Source organism: Platichthys flesus, chromosome 11 (genome assembly GCF_949316205.1).
Source record: "Platichthys flesus chromosome 11, fPlaFle2.1, whole genome shotgun sequence".
Lineage (NCBI taxonomy): Eukaryota > Metazoa > Chordata > Actinopteri > Pleuronectiformes > Pleuronectidae > Platichthys > Platichthys flesus.
The window spans coordinates 19,369,883-19,384,260 of NC_084955.1; the positions used below are offsets into that span (position 1 = coordinate 19,369,883).

Here is a 14,378-nt window from a genome sequence, read left to right on the forward strand (position 1 = left end):
TGTATTGAATTGTAAAATAAGTTTGTCAAAGACTTTTGTTCATTGTTTTTACATTTGTTTTCAATATCCGACATAGATTAGTTGGATATATATTGCTATATTTGATATGCTCTTATTGGTGGTACATTAGTCAGATAGATAGATAGATCAATAGATTGATACTTTATTGACTCAGAGGGCATACAAAAGAGTCAAAAACAAGAACATAAGAATAATGAAAGGTCAAAATGAGTCAAGAATAAGTTAACTGCACTGAGATGAAAGTCTCACCCCCAGAACTACTACAAAGCTGTCACTGTAAACGGTCAATGTGCCAATGGAGATACTGACAATACAAATACTTTAACAAGAAGCCAAACAGAAATATACATTTAAAAGCTAAATATGAAATGACAATAATAAAAGACTTAAGTTGTATAACACCGCTGTTACAAGGTGGTTTACCAGTCAAAAATTGACGCAAACATTGGGAAACAATTAAGAAAGGAAAATAAAAAGAAGCAATTAAAGCTAGTTTCAGATCACAGCGCATTAATGGACAAATGCAGATACAGTAATAAAACGTGTTAGTGGTCAATGGAGTCCTTCTCCCTCGGGGACTGATTGTCCCCCGCCTGCTTTTGTCATCTTGTCTCTCAGTGACACTGTTTTGTGCGGGTTTGAAAGCAGGCCTGTGATTGGTCCGCCGCAGTTTCATTTGTGGCAAACAACCCGCCCACAAATCGAGCGCGGCCATGTTGAATTGTCGATATCCTGAAAGCAGAGACAAAAGACTGGATTTCGCCAAACTACGAGTTGTTTGTGAAACTTAACCAAACCGCGGACACATCGCTGATCACCGACGCCGCCGAGGAGACCTCGGGTGACTGGGGCAAAGTGAAGCTATCATCGTTCTCCGACGGGGTAAAGGCGCATTTCTCGAGCGTATCGATTAGCGGCGGCTAAGCTAACTTAGCTACGGTAACTTAGTTTAGGTCGGGTCGAATAAAAGTTTCGAAGCAACAGGCTGGAGCTGAGAAGTCGTAGGAGATGCAGGTTCCCCTCGCTCGCATGTCCCCTGTTCTCTTGGGAAATTTTAAATGGCAGCCGCGCTCTTAAACGGGAACAGGAAGACCTAGCGTTAGCATGTTAGCTGCACTGTTAAAGCCACGTTGCTACTCTTAAAGTTTTAACGCTGCTACTTAACCTCTTACAAGACAAATCTGCCCTAATCAGTGGATTGGAAGCGGGATACGAGTTGCATGGTACAACAGCTCAGTGGTCTGCTTTAGGTGTATCGGTTTCATACCCAGTGGCCAACTAATTTCGATTTTTAAACTCGGTTAGTCGGTTGGTTATTAGCTCGCTAGTTTGTTAAGTTAGCTTCGGGTTAGCTTGCGTCGTTAGCATCACAACAAAGCCGCAGTGGCTAAGTTGTTAACCAGAGGTTTAACGTGAAAACCAAGCTACTAGCTGCTTCATATCCACCACGTGGTTTGTTCTTACCTTGCATTACTTTTCTAGGGTTATCACCAGTTCCCTCTTCAAGGGCAGTGTTGGGATGTTCTAGATTTATTAAACGTGACGTTGTATGTGTATTGACTGTGTAAAAACAGACGTGCTCACTCCTGAAATGTTTGTTGTTGAACTTCCGATATGTTTTGAATAGCGCAAGTTGTGGTTGCTCGCTTTTCAAGTACAAAATTGACCACCCACCATTGTTCGTTGCCCTGACAGGTAACCTGGATTTTCCTGTCGATCGGCAATTCTCAGCAGATTGCCACCTCCGCTGTTTCTGCACAATTAAAGGAAACGAGGACAAGAAAACCACAGCGGCCTCTCGATGTTCAAGAAAAGAGTGCCTGGAGTGACTTTTTGAGCCAGTATTAAGCTCCAGTGAACACTTGTGAAAACCTCTTGATGTCAAAGGAGCCAATCATATACGTTTGAGACGTGACAAACAAGGTCGTACTTTCATATTGACCTTTTGTGAATGTATAAACACAGCACTTGGACTTAAAATGCCAAGACACACGAATTACAAATAAAGTTAAGCATTTTCATTACAGCAGGGATAAGAATACTCTGAGGGAAAAAACATTTTGAAAGAAAAATAGGGTTTATGTTTTGGTCACGTATTTGATTTATTTATTCTTATGAATGTTAATTTCTCCCTTTTTTGGAGAGTTGTCTTGTAAATAGACATAATTCTTACGCATACTTCTTTACAAGAGGTCTGAATGTCAGATTGTGTACACAGAACATTCTTTTGAATTGAGAAGATACAAGAAAAACTTTTAATTTTTTTCCAGCTTTTACTTTTTCCTCCTTTTTTTTTACACACGGGTGCATTAAGCAACACACAGTGAAATAGAGACAAATTTACATTTTACACACTGAGGAAAATCAAAACCATGGCTACAGCAAGAACCGCAAACCCTGCAACGATGATGGGATTGAACAAAGCAGCCAATGGGCAATTCAGAGGACAGACAAGGCCACCAGGACAACAATCAGGACTGCTTGCAGCTGCCCAACAGTCCAGTGACCCGATGAAAAGGACTGGCATTCCTCAGAGCAGTGGGGGCATCAAGTAAGATACTGTCTCTACATACTCTTGATTCCATATTTTTTTTTTTAAAGAATTAAGCTGATCCTCTTGTGTAGCTTTCCATCTTGTATTGCCAACAAGCATTTCATTAAAGTATATACATTAGCTCGTATAAAGAAAACATTCCAGGTTTCACAACAGTAGCTAATTTGTCAAAATGTCTGGATTCCATCTCTAGCGACAGGAAGACTTAGCATTTATATTTGGGAATATATTGCCCTAAAAATGTATAAATGGCTAATTGTTCTGTTATGCTTTTTTCCGAGGCCTCTGAAGTACGTCTGTTATTTTGTTCACTTACGTTTGACTGCAATTTCTCACACTTAGGTTTGGGGATGACTGGAAGAGGTGCCTGGAGCTTCCCCCAAAAGACACCAGGATGAGAACTTCGGTAAGGTGTAACAGCTCATAGATAACAAATGGACGTTATTGTTCAGATTCACTGTTCATAACTCTGCAGCACTTTTCTTTTGAATTCCAAATGTTTGAGACTCAGTGCCGGAATGTTGGCTTCTAAAGCTGCTACTTCAACCTCTGCCCCCTGTTAAACTGCTCTGTTTCTCCCAGGATGTGACATCAACTAAGGGAAATGAATTTGAAGACTACTGCCTAAAGCGGGAACTGCTGATGGGAATCTTTGAGATGGGATGGGAGAAACCCTCCCCTATCCAGGTAGATGAAGCAATTTCAACTAACTTTGAACCTGTTGTTAATCTAAACTGAGCTTGATTTTGATACTGCTTACAAAAAAATATGAAACATTGCTTTGTATGTTCAGTTAATGTTTGAAACTTTAGATTATCCAGTTAACGTTTGTCTTGAATAGGTGACTGTGTACTACATTTTTTTTTTTTTTTCTTCTTTTTCACCGGATGTACTAGTTAAAATCCAGAAAAACTGACAACGAGAAATATTTTTGAGTATTTAGAGATGTCTTTACCTGTTGCACAAATTGTGCAAAAAAAAAACCACGTCCTGTGAACCTTACCAATTGTACTGATTGAGTTTTGTCTGTCTGCCAAAAGGAGGAAAGCATTCCCATCGCTTTGTCAGGCAGAGATATTTTGGCTCGGGCCAAGAATGGAACAGGAAAAAGCGGCGCCTACCTCATCCCAATGCTGGAGAGGATAGACCTGAGGAAGAGTCACATCCAGGGTGAGTTCTTCTGACCCCGTCTGATGGTGCTCATATGTGACAGATAAAAACCTATGAAGGTCTCGACTTTGATGGCTGTTTTTTTTTTTTTTGTAAAATTAAAGGGCAGTGAATATTTTCTATAATATTTAACGATCAACTATTGCAAGGAAAGCGTTAGCTTTAGTCAGTGTCCTATTCGGTTGCTCACAGAAAATGTCTGCAAAACCGTGATCACTGCTCTATTCTACTATTGACAGATTTATCTGGGGTTATTGGTCTAAATATATGAAGACATTTTTATCTATTATGACATCACTTCATTTCAATTTCTCCATGCATCTCATCCACCCTTGCATTTCATCAGCCCTTGCCATTTTTGTCTCAATCCAGCCATGGTCATGGTGCCAACAAGAGAGTTGGCCCTCCAGATGAGCCAGATCAGCATTCAGCTAAGCAAGCACCTGGGAGGGGTCAAGGTCATGGCTACCACGGGTGGCACCAACTTGAGGGATGACATCATGCGTCTTGAGGAGACAGGTAGTTTTCCTGCCGTTAATATTCAATACGATAAAAAAAAAAATCTTTGAAACATTTTGTATATTATATTCATGGTTTGGTTTTATCTTGTCACGTTCACATGATGACTTTGTCTCCTCTGATCAAATTAGTGCACGTTGTGATCGCTACACCAGGCAGGATCCTAGACTTGATAAAGAAAGGTGTGGCCGTCGTGGATAAACTTCAAATGATGGTGATGGACGAGGTGAGTCTAGCTCTCTATTCCTGAATTCACTTCTCAATGCTGTTGACTAAGTTCCTGAACCGCAGACCACTTTTTGACTGTTTCTTAAAATGTGGCTTCTTCCAGGCTGATAAGTTGCTGTCCCAGGACTTTGTTGTCCTGATTGAAGATATTATCAGCTTCTTGCCAAAGAGCCGTCAGATCCTGCTTTACTCTGCCACTTTCCCGTGCAGTGTGCAAACATTCATGGTGAGAACTTAAACAGCACCTCTCCTAAAAGGTTTAATTCAAATATGTTGTTTACTTTTCACAATACACTGTACATTTCTTGTCCAGAACAAACACCTGCAGAAGCCTTACGAGATCAACCTGATGGAGGAGCTCACCCTGAAGGGCATCACCCAGTACTATGCCTATGTGACAGAAAGACAAAAGGTCCACTGTCTCAACACGCTTTTCTCTAAGGTGAGTGTTCAGTACATCCCATACCAAGAGGTTCTGATACAATTTTCATTGTAGTTTATTGAGGCACTGGTATATGGTTGTTTTATAATTGTGTATTTTTTTTTTGTGATTACGGCAATTATATTGTTTCTTTTATTCAGATTTTAATTTAAAAAACAGGTATGTGAAAAGTCACATACACTGAGGCAATGACCTGCATGGTTAGTGCCACCCATTTCAGAAACCGTGGCTAAGGTTGGGCCACCGGATATCTGAGACGGAGTATAGATTATAAAAAAAATCATTCACGTTTATTTCTTCACTAATTTAAAAACTTGAATATGTTTGTTGTATTTCAGCTTCAGATCAATCAGTCGATCATCTTCTGTAACTCCGTCCAAAGGGTTGAGCTTCTGGCTAAGAAGATCACCCAGCTGGGCTATTCATGCTTCTACATTCATGCAAAGATGATGCAGGAGTACAGGAACCGTGTGTTCCATGACTTCAGGAATGGACTGTGCAGAAACTTGGTCTGCACAGGTAAGTGAAGAGAGCTTTGACATTTAAAGTGGACGTTTACATTATTAATTGTAAATACCTTACTGCTCATACTGTACAATCCTTCCCTATTCTTTACACCACGTTGCACAATCCTTTTCTAGCATTTAATGTTTTTATAGTTATGCTTGCCAAAAACACCACAGCGAATTGATCATACATGTAAATCTACTTGGCAATAAACCCTGGTTCTGATTGTAATGTGTAGCAGGATGACCTTAACACTTCTTTCCTTGTAGACCTTTTCACTCGGGGAATTGACATCCAGGCAGTAAACGTGGTCATCAACTTTGACTTCCCCAAAAATGCAGAAACCTACCTGCACCGCATCGGCCGATCAGGTGAATATGAAGCTATTGATAGATTCTCATGGTCTAAACAAAAGGTTTTGTTTATAGTTAATAAAATGTGACACGTTGGTTCAGTTAGTAACACAATGTGATGCATGTACTGCGTTTTCTCTCTCAGGGCGTTTTGGTCACTTGGGTCTGGCCATCAACCTCATTACCATAGACGACCGCAACAACCTGAAAACAATAGAGGATCAACTAGTCACCGACATCAAGCCCATCCCCAGCTGCATTGATAAGAGCCTGTATGTGGCAGAGTTTCACTCCATTGACCCAGATGATGACGGTGATGGGAAAGGCAAACACAACGAACTGGGAGAAGCCTGAATCCAAGGTCAGTTTTAATAAACAAAGAGAAACGAGATTTATTAATCTTCACACTTTTTCAACACAGGTCACACTACAGCTCCATTTTAATTTGTCTGTCTACACAAAAGATGTAGAAGGTTAATGCAAAGCCCTGTGTGCGTGCTGGGTTTTCATGTGTGGCCAATCATGAGTGGAGGCTGTCTTGTTTTTCACTGCCCAGCTTGATGTTCTCAGTTGATGTATTGATTTAGTGGCCTTACAGTCAAGCAAAGTGTAGGTGAATGTGTATTCTATGTTTTTAAATGGTTGAATAATCACACAGGTTTAGTACAACACTTGAATTCGACTGGAGCAAGTTCGAGCCACCTTGCTACTGGATAGTATCCTCCTCCAACAAGATTAACTGAAGTTTTACAGGATTTAAAGGAGGGAGGCTTAAGGGTTGTCCTCCACCGGCGCCGCAGTCAACATAGATTTGTGCAGAGCTGATCAGCGCACACAGCCAGCTGTCAGCTCTGCGGGTTTGCTGATGTAGTTTGTTCACGTTGTTTCCATCAGAATTTCTCACCTGGCTATTGTGTTTTTGTTTTTCAGGAGAAACGAGGCACCTGGCATTCACAAGACCTAGGTGAAGGTTTTTATTTCCCACTTTGCAATCAAAATGGTCAAGTCAATATTTCTTTTCGTTTCTAATTTGAGTTCAAAGCTAACTCCAGTCCTGTCAGTGCACATGCAGGTGAATTGCTCTCTCTCCCCCCCCCTCCGAAAACTGCCACTTTAACTTTCTGCCACACTGCCAAAGACAGTCACTGTACAGACACTCTTAGATACCCTTATCAACAATTTTTTTTTGTCCTTTTCTTTAAGACTGAATATGAAACCAAAGGTGAACTGACAGTCTAGAATTTTGGCGGCATCTCCCCTGTACAGTTTAACTTCACTTTGCTATGATGTGCCTTTTGAGCATATGGTTTCAAGAAAGACTGCACTTAAAGCCATTTTATCAGATCCACTGTACCACAGCAGAAACAATTCCATTTTTGAGTCATTTCGACCAGGTGCTGGAAACATTCCTAAAAGAGACTACCTCATGGTGACATGATGGCATCACGCAGTTGCTGCAGATTGGTCAGCTCATATTAAAGGTCCTCCTACACAGAAAGTTAACTTTTTAGCCTGTAGAGGCCATTGGAGAAGACCCATCAGCAGGATGTTGTCCTGTTGGAAGTAGCGAATCAGAAGATGGGTAGACTGTGGCCATGAAGGGATGCACATGTTGGCAAATCACAGGAGAACAGCACCAACCATCATTCCACAGTCACCTGGATTAAGTTTTTTTTTCCCCCCCATTGTTATGTTTGGTCTGAACCTCTAAATATTTGAACATGTCCACATGCTTTTATGCATCGAGATTCTGTCATGTGAAGGTCTGAAAGGACACTTGTATTAAAAAGCAGTTAAATCTTATATTCTGGCCATTTAATGTGGTTATTTTTGTAACTTGGGCGCTCATTCCAATTTGTTTTCACCAACTTAATTTGAGTCTTGGGAATGCAGCTGTAAAATAAGACACATCCTTGGTTTAACTGGGGTAACATCCTTTTAAAAGGGAACCGAAGAAGAGATTACAATTACTTAAGTTTAAATATCAACAGCTTCAGATGCCAAATTGAACACTTTGTTGCAAAGGATGTTTCAAAGAGGGCAGCTGTGGTGCTCTTGCTTTTATATTCAGATGTTTACTCCTGAAATATGGTATTGAGAGATAACTTTGTAATGTCTGTGACATTGTAGAGCATTTTGTAAAAGCACAGGCCTATAGTGACAATTAGTCAATACTTAATTGTAAATAATCTCCCGTTCTTTTCAAAGCCATAGCACGGAAGCTTGTTTTTAGGACTCAGTAATAAACATGACCGGATGATGCGCCTAAGCAAACATTTTGAGTACGACCAACATGTTCCGTCTTCTTTCTTTATGTCCATTCTCCCCTACAAAGTGCCTTGTCAAACTTCTACTCTGCCCCTTTTCTTGTCCCCGGCTTTTTATTGTTGATAAAACAGTTCCTTGCTAGTTTATCACCTATTAAAAGTAGGATTTGAAAGGATTTATAGCAGATAAGACCAACTTGAGCTGCTCTTGTCTGAAAAATTACAACCTTTGATTTATAGCATCTCATTTTCCAGCACCCTTGCATGTTGCATCTTTGGCTGGCCATTGTAGTACCAAGCATCAGCAGGGGAGGGACTGACTCATTTTTCCAAAGCATTGCAGTAGCTATTGGCTTAAACTTTCTCTGTCTGGCAGTGCTCTTGATAGATTTTCCCTCAGTTATTTAGCCAATGTGCAGGCAACACTTGAGTCAATACTGTTCATGTGACAGAAAACAAAAATTGAGAATTTTTTTTTGGAGTGCTTTCAAGAATATGACCATTTTGTCCGATCAGTGCATTGTGGAGAATGAATACTTTCGTTACCTGATGACCAGATGTTTTGTTATGCAGCGACATGACTTTAATGTCAGTGCCATCTCCTGAAAAGAAATAAAGTCTGACTGACTGACATGTCCTGTTTCTGTTGTTTTTATTATGTTCTGTCTACGCTTGGTCTCTAATTGTTTTTGGATCTGATATGGCCAATTTTAGGCCCTAAAGGGGAGTAGAGTGTTATATCAAATTTAAAAGTAGTTTTCCGTGCATTATGCAGAACTTTCCAGTTTGTGGATTTAGTGTCTTCTGTCCCTCCACATAATCCCAGACTGACTCCATACCATCTGTCTCAGGACTCCTAAGCACAAGGGATTGTTGGTGGGATCATCGATGCTCCAAAGTGAATTCTTCCTTGCAGATAGAAATGAATCCAAACCTAAAGAGACTGAAACTTCTGTAGGACTCGGTCTGGAAGAAGCAATTAAACTACAGCACCAGTCGGTATAAAATTCCTATCTGCCCTCAATCACATCTAAAGTTTGAGGTCAGGCAATGTATTTAACAAAATTCTTATCCAGCTAACTCCATGTTACTGCTGTCTGAGACTGTCTTGTTTTAAACTAAATTATCTTAACACTTGTATATCATACAGCTGTTGTCATTGTGAAGCACAAATCTTTAATTAAAAATCCACAGGATGCCGATGCACAGTACTTGTAAAATGATCCATGGTCTGTTGTTGGATCCGATCTAACCTGCTGCAAAGAACCCTGGCGTCTGGTGTGACAGCAATTTAACTTTTATAGCCCAGAAGAAAGCTGGCACGGGCCGTCACACACATTGAGATCCTCCGGCGTAAGGTGATCGTGAGGTGAGGGGCATTCAGCTGCAACATTTGACATCTCAACTAGAGCTCACTAAATTCTACACACTGAACCTTTAATTTACAATGTAGGCCAAGAGTTTGAATATCTGTTGGATGTTTGAAGGTCCTTTGCACAATCTAGGTTAACAAATGCCAGATGTTTGCAGGTGTTATCTGCCACCAGCGGATGTTGGGGACATAACTTCAGCTGTGCACCTCAGCGTCATCAAGTGTTCTGGCCTTGTACTTAATGATACAGGCCGAACTTGAGGGTATGTGGAGGCTGAAGGTAAATCTGACTGGTTACTGACTTGTAAGGTGGAAATGTACAATGTTAATTTAAATTAAAAAACCCCTTTTTTAGCACATAGGACAAGATGGAAAACACCCCTTGTATGTTCTACCGCACTAATTAATGTCTACCACCAGTTGATGCAGCAAGCGGACGTTAGTGACCACCAGTGAGGGATTTTTAAAACGTACCTTTATCGGAGAGCCTTTCCTGATTCGACATGAATTCGAATTGTTTTACTTTGATCTATTTTACAGTTCCCTAAAATGAATTTTGTCTTAATATTTGTGATTCCTCAATTATTTTTTGTGCTCGTGTTTAATTACCTGTTTGTTTGATTTTGCCACCCTTGCAAAGTACTTCGTGTTTTTTCAATATATAGATTCAATTTGCTCTGTAAATAAAGTTATTGTTATTACCCTTGGAATGTCATTCAGTTGGAGGTTGAGTGAAAACCAACGCTGAGCGAATGAGACGCGTCATACGTCACGTAGGGGGGGTGAGGCGTGTCTAACTGCGTTTTTTCAGCCAATAGCAGCTGGAGCGGTGTGTGGATTCGCCAATCAATGCGCGAGGCACCGGAAATGGGTGGGAACTAGTCAATTACCGTCACGGACGTTGCCGTGAACTTTACCGGCGTTGAACTCCCCGCTGGACCGCAGACCGTTAGCGTGAGTAGCCAAACCACCGAAACGCACCGGTACCTTTATGAGACCGGGGCCGTTCGTGTGGTTCAGTTCTTCTCCGCACCACGGCGTCCTGCACATTTAGAAGAACAGCTCCGGTGGTTGCCACCGCATGGCTACCGAGCCAGCTAGCTAGCTAGCCAACCGACCCTGCTAACCTGCATTAGCCTACTCAGGATAAATGTGGCCGCCGGGTAGTTTTGCTGGCTGACAGCTTATCCCCAAAAGTGGTGTATGCTGCGAACTGGAGGCTGCAGGTGGATTTGTATATGTAGCTTCCACAATGTTTTGTGATCCAACATCATTGTGTGTGTTGACAGTCTGTAGTTATTTGGGCCTCAGCTACTACCAGTCTTATGTACTGGAGGGCAGATCTCTCTCGTTAGCTTAGCCAGGTTGGTGATAGCTGCAGAGTCAAGAGTGTCCAGCGGCATTGAGTGTGTGAGGACTTTGCAATTTCCTGTTTGTTCAATCTCACTGTACTTAAGTTGTGTATGTGTAGTTGATTATCCTTTGCTCAGGGGGATTATTTTAATCATCAGCTCCCCCCGATCTGTGGTTCCACTACACTGATCTTGATCAAGAAAACATGGACCTGGGTTGTGTGATGAGAATGGCTGATCTTCTATTTACAGTTACAGGTTGTTCTTACATGAATGAGCGTTTATTTCTAACACATATCTGTCTACAGGGTAAAACTATTGTCATACAGTAGCTCCCATGGAGGCAGCCATAGCAAAAGGTTCAAGTATATCATAAGTATCTCAGTATTAGGGGACACCTGACGTGCTCAGGTCACTACAATTCACATCAGGTTCGTCATTATCCTGCTGGGAGCGGAGACACTTGCTTAAAGTTCTTAAAGCAACTTCTAACACCAAACATAAAAATAATCTAAAGCATTCCAGCTGAGTTTACATGAGCTGTCAAAGACCATGTTTTAGTCCGACATGATAAAAGACGCATTAATCACAAATTCACTGACAGATATAATCAGTTAATTAGATATGTCTTTCATCCCCTGTCTCTCTCTGGTTCAGTCTGTTATAGCATCAGAGTATGGGCAGTGTGTTGGCTGCCGCCTCCCCCAGTCCAGCTCCAGTTGCAGCTGCAGCTGGAGCTGGTCAGGGGGTCCCTGGATTGGTGTCGGTCCCCCCAGGGTTTTCCATGCCCTCAGTGTCTTCCGTCCCACCGTCATCTGGATCTGGCCAGCAGACATCGGATGCAGATTCCCCACTCCCAAACCCGGGCACATATGAGGAGTGCCACCGCAAATGTAAAGGTTAGAAAATCAGCTTATGATTTTGTAACAAATGCATCAGGTAGTGTGTGGCCGATGTATTTGTTCGTCACATTTGTTCAGCTTTTAAGAGAAAAGATCATGGTGTTGTTAAAACAGTGTCATTATTGTCATGGTCATGCGGGTCCGATATCTGATTGTCCTTATTTTTCTTCTGTTTTAGAGGTATACCCCATGCAGATGGAAGGGGTGCGGTTATTGGTCAACAAGGGCCTGAGTAACCACTTCCAGGTCAGCCACACTATTACCCTCAGTACCCAGGGTGATTCTGGTTATCGATTTGGTTCCACCTACGTAGGCAGTAAACAGATGGGACCAGCAGAGGTAATCATTAGTTCCCCCATTACACCCCACTTGATAAATGTTGGCATTAGGAAATTTTGTTTTTCAATCTACCTGATCAAGTTTTCAGTATTTCATCTTATGTTGTCTAATGTTGTCTACATTTTTATGTTGCTTGTTCGCTCCACAAATAAATAAATACAAAAATATATACTCATCATTTAAGCCCTTTTGGCTAGTTAGTTATTCAAAATGATTTCTTGACCTGATATGTCTTCATCTGGGTAAAACACATTAAAACTTAACAGACTAAGGCTCAAAACTCTTTCAAGGTTTCAAATGGCTTCCACATCAGTGTAAAGCTCACAATGGTATATTTTCTTCCCTCTAGTCGTTCCCTGTTATGGTCGGTGACATGGACAATACTGGTAGTCTTAATGCCCAGGTCATCCACCAGCTCACAAGTGCTGTACGCTCCAAAATAGCCATCCAGGTATGTAGACTTGTAGAGGTAACGGCATTACAGAGTGTGGTCTATTTTCAGCATGTTACATTTCCTAACATTGTCATATTGGTCTCTGAAGTTTTTTCCTTTTCAATTGTTGCAGACTCAGCAGCAGAAGTTTGTGAATTGGCAATGTGACCTGGAGTATCGTGGTGAACACTTCACTTCTGCTGTGACGCTTGGAAATCCAGACGTACTTGTTGGATCTGGTATGATCGTTACTTTAAAACAGTAGTGGAGGTTTTGTGTCATATGTCACTTATTCATAATATAAACTAATAGATGGCTCTAGTGACACATTTAAATACAGCTCATATGCAAAATTGCTACTTAATGATGTTTTAGAAAAAGTTTAAAAGAGGAAAAACAAATATATTTTCGTAAATATAATGCAAGCTCCTTTTTCCTTCAGGCATTTTGGTTGCTCACTATCTCCAGTCTATCACACCAGCGCTGGCTCTGGGTGGTGAGCTCGTGTACCACAGACGGCCAGGGGAAGAGGGGACCGTCACTTCCCTATTGGGCAGATACACAGGTAAAATCTACCCTTAAATTAGTTAACCAAGCACTGTAGGACCTCTTGATGCTACATTTAAATCTTTTGCTGTCTTTATTTCTTGGTGTTTTAATGAAATGTTAACCCTCTTGTTTCCAAATAACTCACTGTTGCAAGTTTACTGTAAGATCGGGAGTTGGATAAGTAAAATGGGGCCTAATTCCATCTGGTTGTTTTTTTATCTGTGTGAGAGATGTTCAGCTCTTTTTTTCCATCCTCAGGTGACAACTTCATTGCTACTTTGACGCTGGGAGGTGCAGGTGCTCATGCTACATACTATCACAAAGCCAATGATCAGGTACCTACTTTCAGGCAAAGTGTGTGTGGTTGTATTTGTGTGTCATGGCCTGTCTTAGCATTATATTGGCTAAATTTGAATAGAATTTATTTTTTGCATCGAACGAAGCCTGTGCATTTTATTCCACTTGTCTTAACTGGCATCTCCTTAAGACAAGGACGGGATAAATAAGTATATGGACCAAGGATTCTTTCAATACCGACAGGAGTAGGGTAAAGTCTTCAAAATAGTGAACTTAGCTTTTAACTTCTGCTTCCCAATACAGCTGCAGATAGGAGTTGAATTCGAAGCCAGCACAAGGATGCAAGAAACAACAACATCCTTCGGCTATCAGCTGGACGTTCCCAAAGCTAACTTCCTCTTTAAAGGTAGATTCAGTATATCTGCCTTTCAATAGTCATATCAGTCACTCTGAACCTCTTAGATTTTTACACTTTTCCATTTATTTCCACAGGTACAGTTGACAGTAATTGGGTGGTAGGGGCAACCCTTGAAAAGAAACTGTTGCCACTCCCTCTCACCCTGGCCCTTGGGGCTTTCCTTAACCATCGCAAGAACAAGTTTCAGTGTGGTTTTGGTGTCACCATTGGCTAGAGGTGCAGGGTCTTTCCGATGCATCCCGCGGGCCACTGCTTGGACCGAAACAGAGACACACAGGAACCTGCACTAAGTTTTAGAAATTGGATTCAGAGACTCTCTTACAACTGATTTCTTGGGCAGACAGAGAGACAAAGACCAAGGAGCCAGGACTGACCAAGCCATGCCTACATGCTGTAGCACAAATGTCTTTCCTTTATGGTGTATTGGATGTACCCAGAAGCTAGAGAGATGTACATCAGAGGACATCAGGTGATGCATGAGAACATGTGATGTGAAAATCAAAGTAAGTGGTTAGCTATAATATATGATGATAATAATGATGGATTGAAATAAATGTGACTACTTTTTGTAAAAAAAAAGATGTTATTTATTACCAGGACTGGCTGCAAAGCAGGGACGCACTTAAATAAATGTAAATATAAATGTATAAAATAA

The 14,378-nt window shown here is 41.2% G+C and overlaps 2 protein-coding genes across 4 annotated transcripts; both read left to right on the top strand.

Annotated features, from left to right (window-relative positions):
• The first annotated feature begins 705 nt into the window (after positions 1–705).
• ddx61 (DEAD (Asp-Glu-Ala-Asp) box helicase 61) lies at positions 706–8,694 on the top strand. The gene is made up of 13 exons (XM_062399345.1): positions 706–903; positions 1,717–2,572; positions 2,918–2,981; positions 3,158–3,262; positions 3,616–3,745; positions 4,118–4,264; positions 4,396–4,490; positions 4,596–4,718; positions 4,806–4,934; positions 5,273–5,453; positions 5,711–5,812; positions 5,940–6,155; positions 6,725–8,694. Exons 2-12 carry the CDS (start codon positions 2,394–2,396, stop codon positions 6,146–6,148), a joined length of 1,464 nt encoding a protein of 487 aa, XP_062255329.1. The 5' UTR covers positions 706–903; positions 1,717–2,393; the 3' UTR covers positions 6,149–6,155; positions 6,725–8,694.
• Positions 8,695–10,274: 1,580 nt separating this feature from the next.
• On the top strand, positions 10,275–14,378 carry tomm40 (translocase of outer mitochondrial membrane 40 homolog (yeast)). 3 transcript variants are annotated; one of them, XM_062399863.1, is made up of 9 exons: positions 10,275–10,387; positions 11,443–11,684; positions 11,866–12,026; positions 12,376–12,477; positions 12,593–12,698; positions 12,902–13,024; positions 13,267–13,343; positions 13,609–13,711; positions 13,798–14,378. In XM_062399863.1, exons 2-9 carry the CDS (start codon positions 11,462–11,464, stop codon positions 13,935–13,937), a joined length of 1,035 nt encoding a protein of 344 aa, XP_062255847.1. In that variant the 5' UTR covers positions 10,275–10,387; positions 11,443–11,461; the 3' UTR covers positions 13,938–14,378. The 3 variants fall into 3 exon arrangements, with proteins under 3 accessions (XP_062255847.1, XP_062255846.1, XP_062255848.1); XM_062399862.1 differs by lacking the exon at positions 10,275–10,387 and adding an exon at positions 10,413–10,659; XM_062399864.1 differs by lacking the exon at positions 10,275–10,387 and adding an exon at positions 10,704–10,843.

What these genes read in the sequence shown, in the direction of transcription:
- ddx61 (XM_062399345.1), top strand. Translation starts at nt 2,394, where the DNA reads ATGGCTACAGCAAGAACCGCAAACCCTGCAACGATGATGGGATTGAAC. An exon ending in CAGAGCAGTGGGGGCATCAA is followed by an intron (nt 2,573 to 2,917) that starts GTAAGATACTGT and finishes TCTCACACTTAG; the next exon opens with GTTTGGGGATGACTGGAAGA. An exon ending in AGAAACCCTCCCCTATCCAG is followed by an intron (nt 3,263 to 3,615) that starts GTAGATGAAGCA and finishes GTCTGCCAAAAG; the next exon opens with GAGGAAAGCATTCCCATCGC.
- tomm40 (XM_062399863.1), top strand. Translation starts at nt 11,462, where the DNA reads ATGGGCAGTGTGTTGGCTGCCGCCTCCCCCAGTCCAGCTCCAGTTGCA. An exon ending in AACAGATGGGACCAGCAGAG is followed by an intron (nt 12,027 to 12,375) that starts GTAATCATTAGT and finishes TCTTCCCTCTAG; the next exon opens with TCGTTCCCTGTTATGGTCGG. An exon ending in ATCACAAAGCCAATGATCAG is followed by an intron (nt 13,344 to 13,608) that starts GTACCTACTTTC and finishes TTCCCAATACAG; the next exon opens with CTGCAGATAGGAGTTGAATT.